We start from the raw sequence: 22,184 nt of genomic DNA on the forward strand, positions 1-22,184 counted from the left end.
GAGGTGAGCCCTCACCCACCCCCTCCACACCCCCACCCCCCTCCAATGTGAAGTGGAGGCAGAGAAGTGCTTATTCTTAAAATGTCACCAGGAACAATGAAACCTTACAGCATACTGAAATATGTGCAATAATCTTCAAATGAAAAGCCGGAGTACAGCTGCAGGGGAATCTTCTGCACAGTAACAGCAAAACGTGCAATTATCATTCACAAAGACGGCAACGGCTAGAGAAGATTTGATGTCAGCAAATGGGCCGATAGAGCGACTCTTAGATTGGCTGGCTGATTGATTCATTTATAAAAATTACTCTATTGTCATACCTTTTCAATTACACTTCTCGCCTTCTTGCTTACTCCTCATGTTTCTGCACCTCCTCTGTAGCCACGGCAATGGCTATTACTCACAGGACCATGTGGACGTGTCTTTTTTTTTTTTTTTTAATAAAAAATATATAGATAAACAATGAACTGGTAAGTAAACTTCCTGTGAGGTTTGATTTGGGTGTATGTTTACTTCTAGCAGTCGTAGAGGAAAACCGTTTTGGTAAAGACCCTGATAACCCCCCCTACTCCCCTCCGGCCGCCATCACCTTATCTCCAAACCCACAGTGGCAAGATACACTTCGACTCCAGCACTCATACACGCACATACAACTCAGGTCATCCATCACCGTGGTAACCCCCTATGCTGTATTGTGATTGGATGTCAGCTTGGCCTAGTGCTGCGACCTGTTGGCCTATCGATTTTTGCCACTCAGCGCGCTCAGTGTCAGGATGCTCGTTGTTCGGTATCCTATCAGACACACAATTACTCTCAGAGATGCACACACACACATTCACATTCCAGGGCGCTATCTGCAACACACACGGACCAACACTTTCTCATTTTACCCTAATCTGAACCTCTATTACTATTTCATTTATCCATCGCCTATCTTTTTTGAAGACTTTCACCCCTTCTGCTGCTTCACTTTCACTCTTTTACAATCGCTTTCATTTTCTCCATCTGTTTTTTTTTATCTTTCTTTCCCACCTATCCTTCGGCAGAGACACTCCACCCATCCCCTCCCCTCCACTTAAAACTCTGACGCCCTCTCTACCCCTTCCCTGTTCCATCCATGCCACTTTATCAGCCCTTCTGTCCATCCATCCACTCCATCTTTCTCAGCCTAGTTTATAGTGAACATCCCATAGTTTCATTACACTAGTTTATTCAGTAGCCAGCAGCTACGGCGCTCTCTTTTCTGTGGTTTATTGTCGCTCGCCCTCTCTTATTTATTCTCTCATCCCCGCTCTCCTTCCTCCTCTCACTTCACTCCATCTATCTCTGCCTCTCTTTCTCTATCTCATCCTCTCCCCAGTTTACCATAACCATGATTTCGGTCTCAGTTGCTTCATTACAAGCTGCTGCTTTTATGGGCCATCTGTAGAACTATCTGCATTTGTCACACACACACACACAGACACACACACACACACACACACACACACACACAAGCAAATAGGGCCACGCAAAAGACAGCCTACAGAGGAGGCAGTAGCGTAAAGCTGCTCTTTCTACCGCACACACACTTTCACACACACATTACCATTTACCTGGCTTTTATTTCTCCCTCGATAAGCAATTACAATGGAGTCCAGAGAGAGGAAGAGAGAGGGAAGAAGAACTGAAATGGCAGGCATGAACTGAGGAGTGGGTAAAAAGCAAAGAGCTAAAAAAAAAAAAAAAAAAAAAAAAAAATTGTTGCCATGCTTCAGAGTTTTTAGTGAGACAGATGACACTGCAGACTGAAAGACTGGCGAGGGGGAGTGAAGGACAGGGAAGATGGAAAGAGGGGGGGTAATGGAACAAGTGGCATAGACAGGCAGGCGCGATTCAATGAGTTTGGAGGTTTTACACCGCAGTCAGCAGTAACTTTTATAAAAGATGAACCCGCCATTATACCTGAGCACAATAGATGCTGAAACGCTTGAATACAAACTGCAGAATGGTTATGAAGGTCCGTCTACGTGGGTTTCCAGTGGTTACACCTGAACAATGATTTTTTCTTTTTTTCTTCTTTTTTTTGAACTTCTTTTTAAGACACATCCCATAAAGGATGGAAGGTTTATAGGAAGTGTAATAGGACGGACAGAGTCCTGTAACAAACAGATATGTGTTCGGGGGCACTCGGATCTATAAAGGGTTTCACTGGCTGTCAAATTCTAAGTCAGTTGCCTGTCAGTTTGATTTATTCAACACTTTGACCAACTCTTTTTATAGACTTGTGAAGGACTTGTGGAATGAAATATCTGTTTGTGTGGTACATCATTTTTGTGGTCTGGTGGCCTGAAAGTGAATGCAACAAACAAAAACATGAATTTAGTTTCACAGTGACATTTGTCTTGCAGGGGTCTTCAACAGGAGGTATGCGACCCCTAGGGCGTGCCTGAGGTACTGCAGGTCCTGCAAAATCTTTGGTTGATTAGACATTTTTTTTTTTATTTTTTTTTAACAAATTTCCCTGACAAATTTCAATTTCTTTAAACACAAACATAACAACATATATCAACAGAACATTATTTTAGTAGCACTTATCATTAGATAGGAGCAGCAAGACATGATCTTTCACACAAGCCATAACCGACTGTCAATCTAAGCCTCCTATACACAGTAACCTACTGTTGCATTATTGAACCTGTGTATTATTCGAAGAGCTTAATATTGAATGCAAAACTACAATAATATTCATAAGCAGCACTAGGCCGAGTTTAATATAGAACACACATAGTTGGTAGGGGGTCCCTAGTTAATCTCGCCGTTAGTTTGGGGGTCCTTGGGCTAAAAAAAATAAATAAAGACACATGCAGTATTGTATTACCCCTATTTCTTTTTTCACATATTAACACATGTTTTATGTGCTGATGTAATTATTGTTATTGTGTGGGGCAAGTCAAATGCTTTGAATATCGAGTCCAGAACAGAGTTGGTGTTCATTTCCTCTCACTGTCGTTCCGCCATTGTTTGCACATTGATGGCTTATTTTGGAGAGAGGATCGCATTTCTGTTATCAGCCAAGCAGATAACAGAAGTTGGATACTTCCTCTTGATTTCAGCTCGCAGTGTTCCCAAATGTGCGCTGACGAAATATGAACAAAATGTTTTCCCCCCGACATTGGCATTCTGTTGCAGCTTGGCAAAACATGATTGGCAGCTTCCTGTTTGCAGTGATATATTACCATTACCAGCCGAATGAGGGGCCTCAGGAGTCGAGTTAAATGTCATTTGGAATTAGATGTGAGCTGGTGAGAAAGACATCTTCTCCACAAACTGTCACAATTAATACTGAAAGGAGAGGGCTTTACATATTTACTACTTACTACTCATTTTCTTCCATAGCCTCATTAACATGCACTTGATTGCAAGTTCATTCTGTTCCTTGAATTTGCAGAAATGTACAAAACTAAATGTTTTGGTTGAGTAATAGGTGGTACTTTTGTGCACATTTTGTTCAGCCTTAGTACATTCATTATTTATAATATTGACAGTGGGATTTTTTTTTTTTTAGTCCCCCCCAAAAATACTCTGTTCCTAGAAAGTTGCTGCAGAGCTGTCAGGAAACTGTCATGTGAGGATTTAAATTGCAACAATGGCAGCTCAACAATCGTGGATAGAATAACATAGAACTATTCAACATGGTTGCGTGCTTTTTAATACGAAGGGATTACTGTCAAGATGACATATCTGCCATTTGGAAATTGTGACACGCTCTTTCTCAGAAATAATACAGCATAAAATATGAAAGGAAAAGGCTATCACCAAAGATCATGTTGTACAGGTACTGAGCAAGAAAAACCAAAGTGACAAGGAAGAGGTTTTGGTCGTTATGTGGTTACATGATGCACAAACTCATCTATAGTTAAGAGATATGGACCTGCAATGTGTTTTAGTGGTAGCGCGACTATGTGTCTCTTTTCATGTGATGACAAAAGGAGACAGACAAAAGGGACCAACTAAAGTGGGGTATATTGGTGCTGGAGAAGAGCAGTTACAGGGCAGAGCACATAACCCCCTTTATTGTTGATCATACCACTGAATGCCCATGGCCATCAGACCAACAACAAAAAAAAGTAAAGAGGGCAAGCAAGATAGCAGTAATACAAGTGGCACTACAAGCACCCACACTTCTGATTTCCTCCAACCATCCTCATTCGCAGTCCAATAAAAGAAACAGCAGGGGGACAATCTAGGGACTCCATTCCAGACAAATTCTCTTGGACTCTTGAGTCGACACCCTGCAGCGAAGGATGGCAGAGGCACCGGGACATAACCAGTCAGTTACGACAGTTTGTTGCTTTCATCCGAGTTTACTGTCCAGAGAAGAAGCATTAACTAAAGAATTACATGAATAAAAACTTTGAGAGTAGATTGAGCTCAAAAAGAAAAATACAATTATGATAGAATTGGAGTTACAATAGGAAGATCCTTGATTGTAGGAAAGTGTGTGACCAATATCCTTACTTTTTTGAGACCTTGGCAAACCACGAACGCCTGATCCTATCATTTTAAAGACATAAAAAATCGTACACAGTAACAGAAATGGTCAATGCCTTAAAACAGTTGTGCTAAGATAATCGCCATTGTTCCATTCCTGCAGATTACAAAAGGGTAAGCATTTAGGGCCAAGCCCCATTCCTACACCAATCATCCACTTGAGTTGTGATTACATGACTACTTAACGCCGAGTTCCAAAATACTCCACCACAACTCTGCATTTGGCAAAAGCTGACAACTTAACGATTTTGGCACAATATGTCGGTTTTAATCGTGTTGCCAAAGTGCATTGGTTGCTTAATTGGTTCCTAAGGGACTAAATCCGAGCCATATTTGGTTAGAATTTGGACAGCAACAAAAGCAACAAAAGGCAAAGTCTAAAATACGACAGCAAAGAGGTTTGTACTTTTTGTGTGTGAGTATGTTTATTAGACTTTACTCCGGAGACTTGTGTTTGAGGTTAGTCACTGAAATGAGCAGGTTAGTTGGTACCTGACATGCAATTTTCTAAGCCAGGCCTGGCACGTTTCACAACTGGGGACTGCCAAACTGGCATGGAAATGCCCAAATATGTATTTGGCTAGCGTTTTACCAAACCACTTTAAAAATTCACTGTGCGAAGGAGATAATTTAAACCATGGGCAAGGCTGGAGTGGGGGGTTTTAGTGTTGGCATTAATAAATTAGAACATGGTTTGATATCTATTTGTTTTATTTTTTCTGTTCTGGGTTAGGTATGTGTTCTACAACCCTTAACATAGAGTCAAGGACTGGAGCGAGCATAACTTGCATCCCCCCATGAGAAACCAGCTGGTTAGTGATGGTATAATTATGAAAATATATTGAATTCATTATTGATTACAATTAATAATGAGAATATTAAAGGAAGGGGAGGGATTAAGTGTCAGGGAGGACAGGACCAAGAGACTTTAAGTATAGAGCTCTAAGTCTTAGGTCGTCGAGCAGCTCTGAAGATCAGTCAATACACACTCAACTGTGCTGCTAATGATCGTAGATTCTGGTGGAGATCTAACATTATGGACTCTGAGCAGCAGACTATTAATGTAGTGGGTTTATTACACACCACAGCACAGACAAACAAACAAACAAACAAGACAAGACACAAACTACTGTTCCTGGAGGTAAAAGCTGCCCGGAGGATTGCCTCAGTGGCACCTTAATGTTGAACAATTATTGTAGGTATTCAATACAATCGTGTTTCAGCTTCAAGCCACTCAGTGTCAATGTATTTTGGTCAGTAAGTACCATCTGTATTTGTAGCATATACTGAAGTGGCTATATGCTGCTCTGGCAAGGGATTTTCTGGAACTGTTTTTTTTTTTTTTTTTTTTCCCTTGGCAATTTAAACTTCACTGATAACGTTCAATCATTGGTCCAGATGACAGGCACACTGGAAACACCAATGAAATACTGCCATTGGCTGAGCTGAAGCTAATTAGTTTTCATCAGTTTACTTTTTATGACACTGGTCATCTCAATGTCAAATATACACAATTTTAGAGACAGCACCCATTAATGCTATGATGGTCCTCCTTTCAAATTTTGTGCAAATAAGTGTAGTCATCTGGGTTAAAATCCATCAGTCGTCTGGGAGTTTTCTGTGTGGAGTTCGCCCCGTGTCTGTGTGGGTTCTCTCTGGGCTTCATCCCACCGTCCAAAGACATGCTCGTTAGGTTAACTGGTGATTCAAAAATGGCTGTGGGTGTGCGTGTGAGCGTGATCGGTCGTCTGTCTCTCTGTGTTAGCCTGTGACCACCTGGCAACTGTCCAGGGCGTACCCTGCCTCTCGTCCAATGACAGCTGGGATAGGCTCCAGCCCCTCCGTGACCCTCCGGCGACTAGCAGCTATAGAAAATGAATGAATGAATGACATATTGCCAGATGTGCATTTCCAAGTGCTGGATACAGCAGATTAAACTCTGTATGCATTAATTTTCTACAGTCTTTACCTATTTTCCGATCAATTTTACATTTTAAGTCACTACTACGCTACACAATCATAAACTATCACACGCAAACACACACTCAGCCAAGTGAGGATGCAATTCAGTATGGCTGGGTGAAACGAGTTAACCGTTTTGAAGGATGACAATATCCCAGTTAAACACAATGACTTCATTTGTGTGGATGGAATACCCATCTAAGAAAAGCCGAAGAAAAGACGGACTCATTGTTTTTTCCGGCCTTGCAATTTCCCTGTATGTAATTGAATGAGCAGATAATGACGGCAGTCTGAGTGCTCACAAAGAAACATGGGGATGTCAATTATAAGCTCTTTACCTTCACTTCACCAACATGCGTGCACACAGAGGCCCAGTGCCTGTGTGTCTGTGCCGGTGTGTGCACATGCGTGTTTTGTGTGTGTTTGTGTCTGTGTGGGTATAGCTCCTTGATGCGGTGATCAATGCCTCTCTGAGGCCTGGTTCAATAAACCATTAGATTTCCCCCTAAAGACATCCTGCCAACAGAACTTCATTAGACCCACACACATACATACAAAGAAAAACAAAAAAAATACCACACACACACACACACACACACATACACTGCTCTCACTAATTGTCCTGTGTTTACATGCTGTAGCCATCAGGACTGAATAACATCATGGGTTAGTTTGATTGCTTTCACCTCTTTTTGCAGAACTTACAGCAGTAGCCGGCAATCATTTGATCTGACCTGAAAGAGTCAAATCTTTTAGACGAGAAAAATTAGAATTGATCAAACTAAACTGCAAGAGGCCCAGTGTTTTTGACATTGAAACGTTTGTTTTGTTTTGTTTTCAATTAAACAGATTCCCTTTAGATTATAGGTCTTCAACAGGAAGTCCGCGGGGGTACTGCAAGTGGGTCGCAAAATCTTTGGGTGATTAGACATTTTTCATATTTTTTTATTTTTTATTTTTTTTAATTTTCCTCCCAAAATTTAAATGAGTTTAAATGCATGTTAACATGAATCTGACATAATTTAGTGAAGGGATAAATCTAATTTATCTTTCAGTCAGCACTTCACTCATTCAGTGACACATCTAAGCCTCCTGTACACAGCAGGCCCCACCCCCATCACTGCTGATCCAATCACGAGGCTGCATGTTACAAGCTAACAGTGCAGCTCGCTTGCAGCAGTCAACTGAGGCCAAAATGTTTTGGTGATTCACTGTCCCTACTACATTTAGCTATGTTTAAAGGTAAGGGTATCTATTTTTATGGCAGTTGCTGGGCCACCCTACTGTTGCACATGTTTGAACATGTATTATTTAAATAGGTTAATACTGAATGCAAAATAATAACAATAATATATAGTTCTAAATGACACTAGGCCGATCTTCATATAGAGTTGGTACGGGGTCCCTACTCGATCTCTCTCTCTCTTGGGGGTCTTTGGCCTGAAAAACACTGAAGAACCCTGCTTTAGATGATGGTCATATTAAAGGGATGTGGAAGAATCAGGGCTGAGGGTATTATATTTGTGTCCAGATTAGAAATTAGTACATTCACCAGGCACATAGAACTGCGTATGCTAGAAAGACCGATGTTTATCGTGGCACACAGTGGTGGAGCCATTAGCAATTTACTAAATGCATAAAGGCCAAGGCTTGTTTGCGGTATCAAAATTCAGCATACCATTAAGCTCTGACTTACCATTAGTACTTACATCAGGGGGGCTGCACTGATTTTACTCAGTTCCGCTTTTTGTATTTGAACCTTTTCTTCTCATTCATCTCTCCCTGCTGCCTCTTCCGCACTCTTCTCCTCTTATCTCGTCTCACAGCCACCCCTCTCCTTACTATTAATTAAAACTGTTCTATGGGCTTGTGTATGTGCTTTTGTGCGTGCCTGCGTGTTAGTGTGTAACCATCAGGCTTCAGTATTAATTAAAGGTGTGAATGCTAATTGGTCAGATCAATAACAGGTCGTTAGGCCTCGGGCCTGACAGCCAATAGGAAATCGTTATGTGTCTGACATCGCTGTCACTCTGCAAAAGCTGCGCCGCACTGTGACACATAAGCAGGCACGCACATCTGCACAAACACGGCAGATATGCGCCCGCACTACTGCCATCTAGAGAGATAGGTTCACTTCAAAGGTTGTGCAAGGGACACGGAGGGAGTATAGAAACTGAAGAGGTTAGCACGGCAGAGGTGGGAGAGTGGCACAGTAGGTAGAAATTTACAATATGTCCCTAAAAACTAAATCAATACCCATTAAGGAAAGCGAGAGAGGAGAGGAGAGCAAGTGAGAGCTTTTCAAAAAAGAAACAGATGCCACAGTTGTCATTGAACAGAGCCAAGTAAATGAGTGCGTCGTCTCAGAGGGCCTTTTTGGTGCTGATCGATACCAGAGCAACCTTTCGGTGCCCTACCACACTCATACGCTCTCTTTTGTCGTTCTGTGTGTTTGTGTAACACAGCTGGATGCATATACTTTTGCCTTAGGTTGACAACATGGCAGGAGAAGAGAAGAGAAGAGAAGAGAAGAGAAGAGAAGAGAAGAGAAGAGAAGAGAAGAGAAGAGAAGAGAAGAGAAGAGAAGAGAAGAGAAGAGAAGAGAAGAGAAGAGAATCTTCACTGTGTTCATGTGTGAACATCTGTGCATCTGTGCGCATTTGTTGCTTGGTTGCACAGTCGGGGTGAGCTAGCTATCTAACTCGGTGGTGCGCATGTGTGCCAGCATGTGTGTGTGATGTCTAATAGCTGTGGTTACTGTTGCATGACTTATTAAATTTTACATCAAGAGACCCCCTGGAAAGCTGACTGACAGACACACACACACACACACACACCTGTTTATAGAGCAATCTTACTGAGGACATTAACTGACAAAGCAGTCCCTAGCCCCTTACACCAACCCTAACCATAACCTAATTTTAACCTTTACTACCCTAAAACCAAGTCTTAACTCTCAAACAGCCAGGAAAAGAACTGAAGACTGGCTGAAATATTCTCATTTTGCACAAATCCAATGGTGTGAAACTCAAACTGGTCCTCAGAAAGATAGCTTTACAGGTGCACACACGCACACACACGAAAGGAATCAAAGACAGAGCTGAGTAATGATCCTACATATAACAGCATTGATCATAAGTTGTCTAAAAACCAGGAATCTGCTTTGCAGAGGCCCTCTGACTGGAATAATGCTCCAACTCTATGGTGATAAAATACAAGTTAAAGAATACAAACAACGGTCTTGTTTTCTCATTAAAAATAACCCGACTAATCTCTTCTTCTTTCATCATCTCTCCTGCCGCTAGTCTTTGTACCATTGGCACTAAATAATCTAACATCAACCAAACTCAAGTGTTTCTTTTTCTGCGCAAGACTAACATTATTCCCTCGTTGCACATCGCGGCTTTGTATTGCTTGTGTAGATTCATTTAGGGGTTGCACAATCAACAGGGAATCAGTTTGTTAGGAAGTTGTTCGTTTCATCACAGGACAAGACTTCAATACTTGCATAACTATCTGTTATGACAGAGACTTCACAAGAGAGCGTCTGCGGCAAAGTCACCGAGTTTTAATGAGATTTACTGGCTTTTGTTCCAGAGATCGCATTTTCTGTTCTTGCAAGTTGCGCTTATGCACAGATGAATTCAAATTGTCTGTCTTGAAAGGTTATGTTGTCAGTGTTGGGCCATGCTCTTATGATGGCTGAGCTAAATTCAACAGCAGGGTAACTAGATGATGTCGAGATGCATTGAACAATTGTTGTCTGCTGTCCAGCTTCGGTAGCGATACCACCAGAGCGCCAACACCTTTGGATGTAACAACACCTCCATTAGTGTTAATTATATTCTTTTTGGGTGTGTGCAATAAATTAAAACATGTACAAGTCAACCCTTATACTATACTTTATTATACAAAGCAGCAAAATGACCAGTTATACTTTCTATTGGGCATATCCTTGACTAGCTCTGTCTCCATGGACAAAAATAACAAAAGGTTGCAGAAAACAAAAGCACATTAGGGCTCTTCAGGAAGTCATTCAGACAGCGGTGTCTGCAGTTCATCAAATAAATAAAACATCCTCATGAGAGTCAATGAGAATGATGTGGGCCATATTAAAGGAGCTGAAGGGGTGGGCCAGCAGTACTCTGTGGAACATGGTTTGACGTTGATTGGACTATCTACAGCAGCGACAGTTAGCTTAACACTGTGGATGAATGTGATGGAAAAATAACCCGTTGGCAGGTGTCACCCTATCGCCTGATATTCGACTAAATTCAGACAACGCTAAAGGACATGAAGACCAAGTAGAAATGCCATAACCACAAATGCTCTGATGTTAACTGCTGTAGCTATCCTCCACAATACGATGTAAGCTGGCAGAAAGAGGTCAACACTCTACTTGTAATTACCTGTTTACATATTCACTGCCGAGACTTTTCTAAGCCTCAAATTGCCGAACATATAAAATGCCCAGCCATCAGTATTTGAAAACTAAATCCAATGACTCAGACATTCTCAAACTAAACTAGAAGTGCTGTGTTACTCTACTTTCCGTTGCTGCACTGCTGTTCTTGTTCCCTAAAAACGGCATTTAAGAGAGTAAAAGCGGAGGGAAAGTAGAATAACAAAATCTGCTGATAGAAAGCAGAGCGCAGGGGCTGGAGAATACAGAGCTGATAGTCATTTTAACAATTAATCAGATGATTAAATATTGAAACAAAAACCCCATGGAATGCCCTTAAATAATGAAATCCGCTGATGAGAAGCAGCTCAAACAGAAAGTTCCGTCTATGCTCTTATCGGATTTTAAGTTATCGACATTTCATGAAGATCTTTTTGTTGGTCGCTGGTGTTTAGGGGTAACTAAATTCTTCGTCTGAGTTCTGTCTGACTCATGAGATTAAAAACTGTCGTGTCAGCATGAGCAGCTCATTCACTGGTTATGCTAATCAGGTGACATTCCTCCTTGCTTGGCAGGGGGAGTTGATTGGATGGGCCTAGGTGGAGACCCTGAGGGGAGGCCATTTGATTGGTTGGCGGATATAAAAGCTGAATAATGGACTGGCATTGGCCAGGTGGCCATGATACTATCAACACACACACACACACTCATACGCACATAAACACACATCTACACACACACACTGATATTAACTACTATATGTATCAGGGTAGTCTATATTTTAGTCAGGTGGCCTGTGGTTGTCTGACAGACCTGAATATCAAATCAATATATCATTTAATGTAATTTCTACCCGGTCCCAGCTCTGAGAGGTTTGGCAGCTATTCCCCATAATTCCACCATAAAGGCGTTTAATATCATTCAGATATGAGGTCAATATATCATTCGCTGGACTTCTTTTAGCGTTAAACTCCTATCTTGCCACTCTGGGCACTGACAAAACTCCACACTTAAATCTTAAGCATTATTAAAGAAGCAAACTGATGACTGTTTTTTGGACAATCTTTGATGTTAGACGGCCTTTTCCAGCTTTGAAACACTTGGCACTTTCTTGATATACATACATCACTTAATTAGTTAGCTTTATCCAGATATCACATTAATTTGTCATTTGCCGGCCTCTTGTGATGTAAGGCACCTACAGTATTCTCTCCGGATGGATACTGAGACGTTTGGCAGCCATTTACTGTAATTACATTATCCAGACATCAAATTGATCCATTGCGTGGATGGTCGTTGAAGGCTCGACACCGAGAGATTTGGCAGCTATTTTGTACCATACCATTATATAATTATATACAATGATCCAGATAATGAGCTTCTGTCACATGCTTTTGACAATGGCGGATAACCTTGAGGAGTCCCACTTCTTTTGTAAAAGGCTGAAAAGCTCACTCTTTGTCTGTTGCTCTCCTTAGAGCAGGGTTGTAATCTGTCATGAGCACAATTATTAAGTAGCACATTTGATACGAGGCCTCGAAAAGTTAAACTATTTGAAAAAAAGAAAAAAGAAAGATACAGCTTGTATCTTAAGATATATGGCTGTGTAATAATAAGGACCTGTTCTGACCTAATATTAACACAATTCCTGAGTGATAGGATCACAAGTGGACAGCACAACTAGAATGCAGATGCGTTTTGAGCCACTCCTCGAGATCCTTGTGTGTTCTCATCACTAAAGGAATGCGGTCACAAGTGGCCCAGCCAAACCTTCACCTCCACATGTGAGTGATGACATGAGAAATGCATCCTCAGTGCATCTTGGGGACACATGTCAATACCAGATGTGACCAAGGCCAAGTCCTGTTAACGTGCCTGTGGTTTATTTGACTTATTTGTGGGTTTCTTTACTCTCCTGGAGGTAAATATTCAATTTTCCATTGTGGTTTCTAGTCCAGGCCACGGCACGGATTCAGAAACTTTAAAAATCTCTTTAAAATTCAGTTTCGCACAATCCTCTTCCCACATCTGCTGTCACTATGTGTGTGTGTGCAAACAGTGCAAACATTGTGTGTGTGTTATTGTTTTGATTGATGCCCCTATGTTGACGCTGACCTTGCAAGAGTGGCCACAGTGAAAAGCTGCATTCACGCTGTAGATAATGAACGCACACACAGCTATGCACACGTGCACACACACACAACCACACACACGCGTCTCTCTCAGCATATATTTGCAGCCTTGTGTTTTCTCCTCTTTTTTCTTCCTCCTTTTTCTCTTCTGCTCCTCCCTTGCTCCTCTTAACTCCTTACATGATGCATGCTCCTCATGCCCCATCCCTCTCCTTCTCAAATCTCACATACTTCACACTCGCCGGCAATAGACATGGGAATATGAAGGACACATGCATATAGAGTACGACACACACACACACACACACACACACACACTCACACACACACACACACACACACACACACACACACACACACACACACACACACACACACACACACACACACACTGTACCTCAGTTCAGGATTGTAAACCCCATCTTCTCCAGGGAGAGAACTGACATTTCCTTCTCATTTTAAATGTATGAACTGAGCCATAGTTGTAGGCAGGCACACCCACATGTTGTACACTGTGTGTATTGCATTTGCAAAATATATGCATCAGGCTCTGTACAATCTGTAGGGGGCAAAAAACTGTACTTTTTTTTTTTTTTAAACGGCAATACCGCCTATTTTCAAGGTGTTTTGGGCAACATCGTGGAGAAAAATCAGTAAATGAATGCAAGTTACTATAGCAACAAAAGTTTGACGAACCTACTCAGACCTGAAAAAAAGCAGGTGTTCAAAAGGATTATACTCCCACAAACTGCAACAGAGAGATTCAAAGCTGCCTTGAAAATCCCACAGCAGCAATGATTTTGCACTTGTAATGAATCTGTAATTTTCCTATTTTTGTTCCCCTACATTTAACTAATACTGACTATTATTCCGTTAAAGATCCCATTAAGTTGTAGCTCCTACAATCATCCTATTAGTGTCACCTTCTCTTTCCCTTGATGCCATTAACTGACCTGGATTCACCGAATTGAATTGAGAGAGAGACAGACTGAAAGTGAGAAAGGGAGGAGACAGGCCGATGGAGGGATGATAGATAGAGGAGTGGATATTGTCAGTCCCCTCAGGTTTCTCTGATAAAGATCAGAGCAGCCAAAGCGGGCACCTCAATCACCTCCACATGCCCACTCACACACAAACAAACAAACCTGACTTTTACACTCAGATCATGTTCGAGTTAAAGAGACAAGAGTCAAAATCAATCAATCAAGAGCTGATAGGGAATCAAAGAACCAGAGAAGCAAATACTCATTCAATGCCTGACTCTAAATATGGATTTTCTGTTCATTCTTCACTGGAACTCTGGCTATTAGCGGCAGCCCATCATTCAAATTTCACATTTCAGAGAGTGTTTCCTCAGTGGCAATGAATGGCACCGTCTGCTCAGACTCCGGTGCAGGAAATGTTGTAAATGTATCTCAATGAAAAGATGCTTCGTGAATTCTAATGTGGAAAGCCATTAGATAATGTTCTTGCTAAAACTTCACGCTTCCTTGATGCGTCAACACCAAACAGATGACTAGAAAAGTTGAGCGCAAACACTGATTCGGCGTAACATTATGACCACTTTCATATTATAGTATAGGTCGGCCTTGTGCCTCCAAAAAAGTTGTGACTAATCAGACATGGGCCTTCTGAGGATAGTCTGGAAACAGGATGTTGTTAGTGGGGTCTTTGGGTCCTATGAGTTGAGGAGAAAGGGTTCTGTAGATAAGGCTTCTTGTCATGTTTTTTGAGATGTTCTTAAATTGTTTTTGTGTGTCTGTGTCAAGCTGCATCATGCTGGGGATGCCTGCTGCCATCAAGGAGTGTCATGGCCATGTAGTAGGGGTGTCTGGTCTGGTCTAGGTGGGCGGTACATGTCTAAGTAACATCCACAAGAATGCCAGGTACAAAAGTTTTCCAGCAGAACATTGTATTGTTACAAGACGGTATTCACTTCACCTGTCAGCGGCCATGACATTACACTCCATTGGTGTATTTTTTGCATTTCAGTTGTATTGTCACACTAAAATCTTGAAAATGATCTGATGTCTCCTCAGAATGTTAAAATCTGAAGAACTGATAATGGGATTTGACACAAATAAAAAGGAAAACCCAACTGCAATCTACAGGTGACGTATGTTACGTGATTCATGGTAACCTGTGTTACCATGTTGCACTACAAATATGGCCATTTTCCAAGATCTGAACGAGCTCCCTCCTACAAAATAGAAACCATTAGTCGTATATCAAGATGGGAGCACACCCAGAAGGTCACTGGGGTGGCTGCACATCTCCGTAATACTCTCCATGATATTATGTGGAGCTGATGGATAAATGCCCAGATGGAGGTGATTCCACTGATGCCAGTGACATCTGGCCAGTGAGCGCTCCCAAAGTGTTTAACCAGCTGCCAGCAACTTTCATGTTTTTGCAAAAATACCCCCGAAATCCCTTCAAAAAAAAAAAAAAAAAAAAAGGGAAAGGGAAAGGGAAAGGGTAGCTTTTATTTATTGCAAACATGTTGAACCATGGACCCTCTTCCACTGAACATGTCATGCCTTCTTTTATAGTTTATCAGCCTATGTTTACATCTTCTTATATCTCAGTAGGAGGGGAGGAAAAAAAACAGCTGCAGTGAAAGGAGGTGGGCAAGAGGGGAGTGAAGTGAACTCTCCGCTGACTTGTTAGTCACATGGCAGCATGCTCCAGAATAAGGAACACGTTCTCCAGCCTATGTACTGATAAGAATAATTACACGGGGGAGCTGTGCATCTCCGCTGTGCACCATATGTCTCCATATGCACGCGTCTTCCGTTCCTCTATGTATGCCGAAGCCCAGGGATACATGGATATGTCTGAACGTATTAATGCATAAATGCAGAGGGGGGATGTATATTTGCGTTTGAGGTTAACACTTTGGGTTGTCTTATTTGGATTACCGTCTGTGGCTGAAACAAGTGTTGATTCCCGCATACAGTACCTCAAAGTGGGTATGTCTCACACATGGCATTAGGATCATGAACATAGCCTCTTTCATGCCTGCTCAACAGGGGGCAACGCGATTCTTCAGCTTCCAAAAAAAACATCCAATCATCTCCAATAGCATGCTAAAGCTGACTACTGGCTTACAAAGAGAGATCACTGACTTTTTACTTCTATTTCTAAGTTTTCCTCACACAGGCAAGGTACTTCAGGCAAGCCGACTCAGGTCAAACGTAATCATATAAAAACAAAAAATGAGAGGAGACGAACAAGTGAAAGGTGGAGCAGAAAGAGTTAGAAGACACAAAGGGAATAATTCTTCGATGGTGATCGCGCCGGGGAAGGACAGGGTAAGTGTGTGTAAGTGCATGTGTGTGTCTAACTGCCGCGATAATCTGTGATTCCGTCTCATCAGCACAATATCAAACTGCCTCCGACATCATCCTAAATAATACATCACTGTCTTTCTCTCCGTTTCACACACACACACACACACACACACACACACACACACACACACACACACACACACACACACACACACACACACATATACACAGTGCATGCTATGTGCCGGTGCATGAATTAGTTATGGCCTGACAGTCTTCAGAGGAAGAGGAAGAAATATTCAAGGGGTCCAACAATCACATCAAAGTGTATCCCACCGGGGTGCACGGGAGAGTTTGAAGCCACACTCCTGTACCTTTGCCCTGCCGATTGCAAATCTCCTTCCTGTAAAGGAATCAATGATTTTTTTTTCTTCCTGCTTCTCTGTAATACAGCACCGCGTCCACTGTTTTTAACATATCTCAAATCTAAAGAAGCAACAGTCCGGACCTCCAGACCTGCTTCTTCTTCACATCCACATCCTCACACTCCTCATGTCTTCCCGATCGAGGTCCCATGGTATTCAAAGGCCAGGTGGGATATTAACGCCCTGAGGCACCATCTTCAGTCTGCTCCAGGGTACAATCTTAGTTATGTGTGCTTAGAATACACTTAGAGTGAAATGTCCAGGAGGCTACCTCATCAAATGCTGAAACATTCCCTTCGCATTTCTAACATTTTATGCGCTGACTTAATTTCAATACATGCGCTAAACTAAAATGAAAAGTCAGAGAGGTCAAGTAATTTCATTCCTACGAGGAAAGCGTTCCGTCGAGATAAACATACGAACAGTTTCATTTGATTCGGCGACGTGCGGATATTGTGTTTCTGTAACTGAACCGCTGATTGCTGGAGTTCTTACTCTTAATGCTTCAAAACTTCATGATAATATTTGCGATTGTTCCCAACAATCAAGATTTCCCTCAGTAATGATGATGAGCATATTTCTCCTACTCGTCCTTTTCATCATCAGCATGCATTGTTGCTAAGGTATTACCTGCAGAAATCTAAAAACCTGAAACGGCTCCAGTAACAGATTAGGCAGAAGGATTACATGGACTATGGATGACTCGCCAAGAATTGTCTAAACTGGGGTGAGTAAATCCGTTTTGAGAATATCTCCTTCCTCCTCCTTCTTGTATGAATTTACACCCTAGCTGCACGTCGTGGACATCGAGAACCTGAACATTAACCGATCATCAACAGAGCGTCACCTTTTTTTTCCTTCTTTTTTTGCAAATGCCAAGTGCAGTCTGCATCTATGTCTCGCTGTCTTCCGCTCTCCTACACACACAGGCGCACACTAAGTCAAACGGCTGAATGTATCAGCAGCAGGGGCTCTTCAGATAAGTCCCCTGGATGCTCTCACTCTGACAGCAAAGACTTCCTGCGTCACAGCCACACACACAAACCCACACACAAAGATACACAATCACGCAGAATGAACATGGGCCAAGTAGCAAGTAGAAATTTGTGCCAGAGAATAAATCTGGGACAACTGCTTCGACATACAAGTGGCACAAACGCGCGCACACACACACAGGCAGGCATGCACACACACACATATACAAACACAGACGCAGCATGTGTGGAGATTTAAAGCCAGACTCTTTGCAATCAGTGATATTGTCATTATGCCGCACACCAGACACACATATCAACAAGATGAACACCCACCAAGTAACCAACCTAGATAGAGGAAAGCACAGAGGCCCGTGGAGGGAGGCAGACAAGACACACACCGACAGTTAACTGGTGCATCATTTTAAACAACAACCGCAGTGACAAACACGGTGTGTCTGCATGCTGGGGGGATGCACACACACACTTCTAGATTTGTAAGGACCCATTTGTGCTTTAGAACATGGGACAGGGGATGCTACTGAAAAGTAAGAACAGTGAGAATTGTGCCAAATTTTTTAGACTTTGGGTTAAGTTTAGGTTGGGATTAGGTATTTATTTGGGATGTTGAGATTCAAATTAGTTTGTCAGATGGGGATATAAAACATATACAGAAGTATAAGCAGTTGATTTTGAAACTGATTCATTGGCAAGTGTAGCAAGCCTTGTTTTTTCTAAAAATACTACTACCATAGCATTCACACCAGCTCTGGTTTCGTGGTACCAAGTATACAGTGCGTGGTGCACATGGAGGGGAGGTGGGTCATTTTAATATCACCTACACTGGTGAGTGATCTTGAGCCAAGCATGTGGGGCGCGAACAGCGTTGTTATTTTTTACCCACTTCAAGTAAAAATTACAGCTGAAATCACTGGTAATTTGAATGAATCAGCTCATGAGCTTTTGTTTTTCATTCTGTGAAAAAAAAATAGTCAACAGGGCTTTGTGCACTTTGCTGCGTCTATATGTGGCAAACACCATGTGTGCATGTGTGTGCTCAAGACCCCTAGCCTTCCCAAGCATTACATTCTAATTAGCAAAATAGTTCCAAGCTGTTGTAAGGATATTATAGAAATATTATGCAGGAATTTAGGATAAGGCAAGACGATGATGTAAACTATGTGCTTGTGCTGTGTGCAGAAAAAGGCCCAGTCGGCCCAGGAGTTGAATCAAGGATGAAGTTCCCGAGGGGAATTTCACCCATGAGGGATGTGCCCTCACCTCCCTGCCATCGGGGTCACCTAGACGAGTCTAATTCAGGCTAGCCGTGTGTGATCAAATGCTTTTTGACAGCCTAGCTTAATTAGATGTTTTCAGATCCTGACTTGAGCACTGCCTACCTGATCCACATTCAGAACAAAAAGTCACAGCAGGACACGAGACTGCTGAACAAATTCTGTGACATCCAAGTCATCTATACGGTACTTGAGTCATACTGCACATGCAGATGACTGGAAAAAAAAGTAAAAGCAACCGAATGATCATACCTTGATAATTGTATTTTTTTTGCAAACCTTGTGTTTAATATATATTATCAGATTTTAATATACATATGGGGTTGTATATGTAGAGTTATCTTGTAAGAATCTGCTCAGTGCGTCAACGTGAATGACCTAAATGTGCACTTACTAGCTTCAATCAGTTTTGTTATATCTAGAATAACATGCGTACCTCCAGTAAACGGGTTTATGCTCCAGAACTAACTGAGTTGTGGAGGACATCAAAGTCTTTCTAATCTCAATCTAATCGGAAACCTTTAATGCACACGGGAAAAAGGTGTCGGAACGTAGTGAGTTCTAATTTTAACCGTCGCTTCAGCCATTTGTATCGCTACTTTCATCTGTGAAACTGGCACCGTGTTGTTTACTCGAGCCCTAAAGCGAGGGGGCAAAAAGGCCGCACCAGGACAACTTCTTTGTCAGCCCTCCTGCTCCTCTGCTCTTAGAAGTAAATGCTAAAAAAAAAAAAGTTTGCTCTGATGTGATGTTAGTATTTATTGTGAGAAAACTGTTAATGGTTAATTGGAAGTCAAATTCAATATTTTTACCCTTGAAGTGTTAACAAAGGCCCCAAGGAGAAAAAAAATGACAGTTTTAGCTGAATTTAAATGACTACTGTATAAATAATGTGTTTTAGTGCACAAGCAATTTGGCTTTCTTGAGTCAAAATGAATCACTTTTGCGAAGTGATGTTCTGTGTCATGGAAATTACCTCAAAATGCCTCTGTTTTTATCCTTGAAGGTCTACAATATAGGACCTTCGGTAAGCTCATTTTTGTTACGCCTGCCCATATTTCCCTCTCTCCTCTGATTTGCCAAGTCTGACAGCCTCCCTTGTTGAAAAGGAATGAACCTGTCACCCATTAGGGAGTCCTTTCCTGCACTGAGTGGAAAAGGAGTCAAAAGAAATGTGGATTGAGTTCAGGACATGACAGTTCTCCTTGAAAACCTTCACAATCTGAATAGTCCCTCAAAGGAATCGCACCGAATGGGAATCAGCAACACTACAATAGCGCCACGATAAACGAAACAACATGTAACCTCAATTTTAAAAGTTCTGAGCGTGATATTTTGTTTTCTTAAAGTGCACTGTGTCAAAGCAAATATCAGCTAGAGCTGGTGAACAACGCACAGTGCACCAGCACATTTACTTCTGCATCCAAAGACGGGGGCTCTCTGAAGGTCTTTGTGGTTACTGGGGCACAGCCTATGAAGTCTTACCGTTCCAACCAGACACACAAATGCGAACACAAAAGGACGATTTCTGACCTTCATAGTTGAGTTTGAAGCCATGTGCAGAGACGGCAAAGTCACTGGTCAACCTCAAAGAGAAGACGTTTCCGGTACTGGTGACCGGGGAAGGAACCTGGAATCCTGTTAACCTGTAGAAACACAACCAGACATTTGAAACATTAGCTGTGCATTTTTTTTCATTTATATAATTATTGAGTGAATTTGAAGCACACTGTTGAAAAGTGTCTGCTAGTTTGGAACAAATAAACTTGGCTTCTCAGTGCTGAATTCTTTAAAGAGATGAACACTTTATAAAAATCAGCCCACTCCAATCGTTTTGCATGAGCCTCTCCACCATTATCCCACCACGAGTTGGCTGATGGTCAATCCCTGGGAGTCCTCTTTATTTTCTCATATGTTCTGCTTTAGACAAGAACTTAGGACAGATGCTAATGGATAGTATGGCAACGTCGCTTGTAACTGCTTTTTGTTTATGCACATATAATCTATTAAACTGAATAACATTATGTCCTAGGTGAGTGTAATCAACCTTTTACTGTTGAATAATACAAGTGAATTTCCGATTCATTACAAGCCATTGAAGTTATATGGTATTCAACATAATAAATTTTAATTAGAAAACATGGCTCCTAATTAAGTCTAAACTGCATTTTTTTTTTTTTTTAGGTTCGTTCACTCAGAGAAAATGCTTGAGTAAAGGTTAATTAATTAAGTTTGTTGTTTGGAATTTGTTCAAAGGTATAATTGGCTACTCAGAAAATAATCAAAGTATAATCAATCGATAATACTCTAATATATATATATATATATATATATATATATATATATGTATTGATTTAAAATGGAATTTACACTAATTAGCTTAGCTGATTAGCCACCTGTCTAGTATTGTATAAGTCTGTCTTGTGCCTCTACCATTATGACTGTGACTCTTGCTCCACAGCATCCCATGGTGGTTTTAATTTTGTGACTTCCTCCTACTATTGATTACACTGCTATCTCAGATTTGCTTTAACCACTACCTGGCAGAGAGTCACAGAGGCAGAACAAACACAACCCTCATTTTTCAAAAGTATGAAGAAGGGTTAACTCAACTGGGAGTGTGCTGACGAACAAACAAACAAAAAAAAAGAGGGAGTCTGACCAGTAATCCGAAAATAGGCCTGAGCACAAATCAGCAAACAATAAAACAGCAGTCAAGTAGAAGGGCAAGGCAGCCTTTAATCTGCACTCCACATGTTTGAGTTTGTCCTCGAAAAATATGCTTACACAAAACTGCCCAGGTGGGCCTTTGGTGTTTAGATTCCTTGAATTAAATGAGGTGGAAGCGAGGAGGAAAGGAAGGCCAGCAGAGGTTTTTTCAGGTATGGAAAGGAGCCAAACTGTCTTGCTGCCACTGCGACACTTTTTCTTTTTTTCTTGTCCTGCAGGTACCATTCTCCCTTTAATTTCACCTCCCTTCTTCCTTCTGCTTACTCTCTCTACCCACAATCCACTCATACCATCTTTTCCTCTGGCATTAAGTCACCTAACTCATTCTTTTTTCTGCTCTTTTACCTTCCTCCCCTTTTATCTCCTCTCTACACATCCCTCTGTGGCATTTATCCACCTAAATGTCCCTTCTTCCTCCCTCTTCTTGAGTTTTGCTCA

The 22,184-nt window shown here is 41.6% G+C and overlaps 1 protein-coding gene across 6 annotated transcripts in view; it reads right to left on the minus strand.

Annotated features, from left to right (window-relative positions):
* csmd3b (CUB and Sushi multiple domains 3b) overlaps positions 1-22,184 on the minus strand; it is a 316,533-nt gene that overhangs the window by 189,152 nt on the left and 105,197 nt on the right. For all 6 annotated transcript variants that reach the window (XM_047604800.1, XM_047604799.1, XM_047604798.1 and 3 more), the window contains exon 4: positions 20,550-20,662. In XM_047604800.1, coding sequence (XP_047460756.1) covers positions 20,550-20,662 — 113 coding nt within the window. The remainder of the gene's footprint in view (positions 1-20,549; positions 20,663-22,184) is intronic.

This window comes from Mugil cephalus, chromosome 14 (assembly GCF_022458985.1).
Source record: "Mugil cephalus isolate CIBA_MC_2020 chromosome 14, CIBA_Mcephalus_1.1, whole genome shotgun sequence".
Taxonomy (NCBI): Eukaryota; Metazoa; Chordata; class Actinopteri; order Mugiliformes; family Mugilidae; genus Mugil; species Mugil cephalus.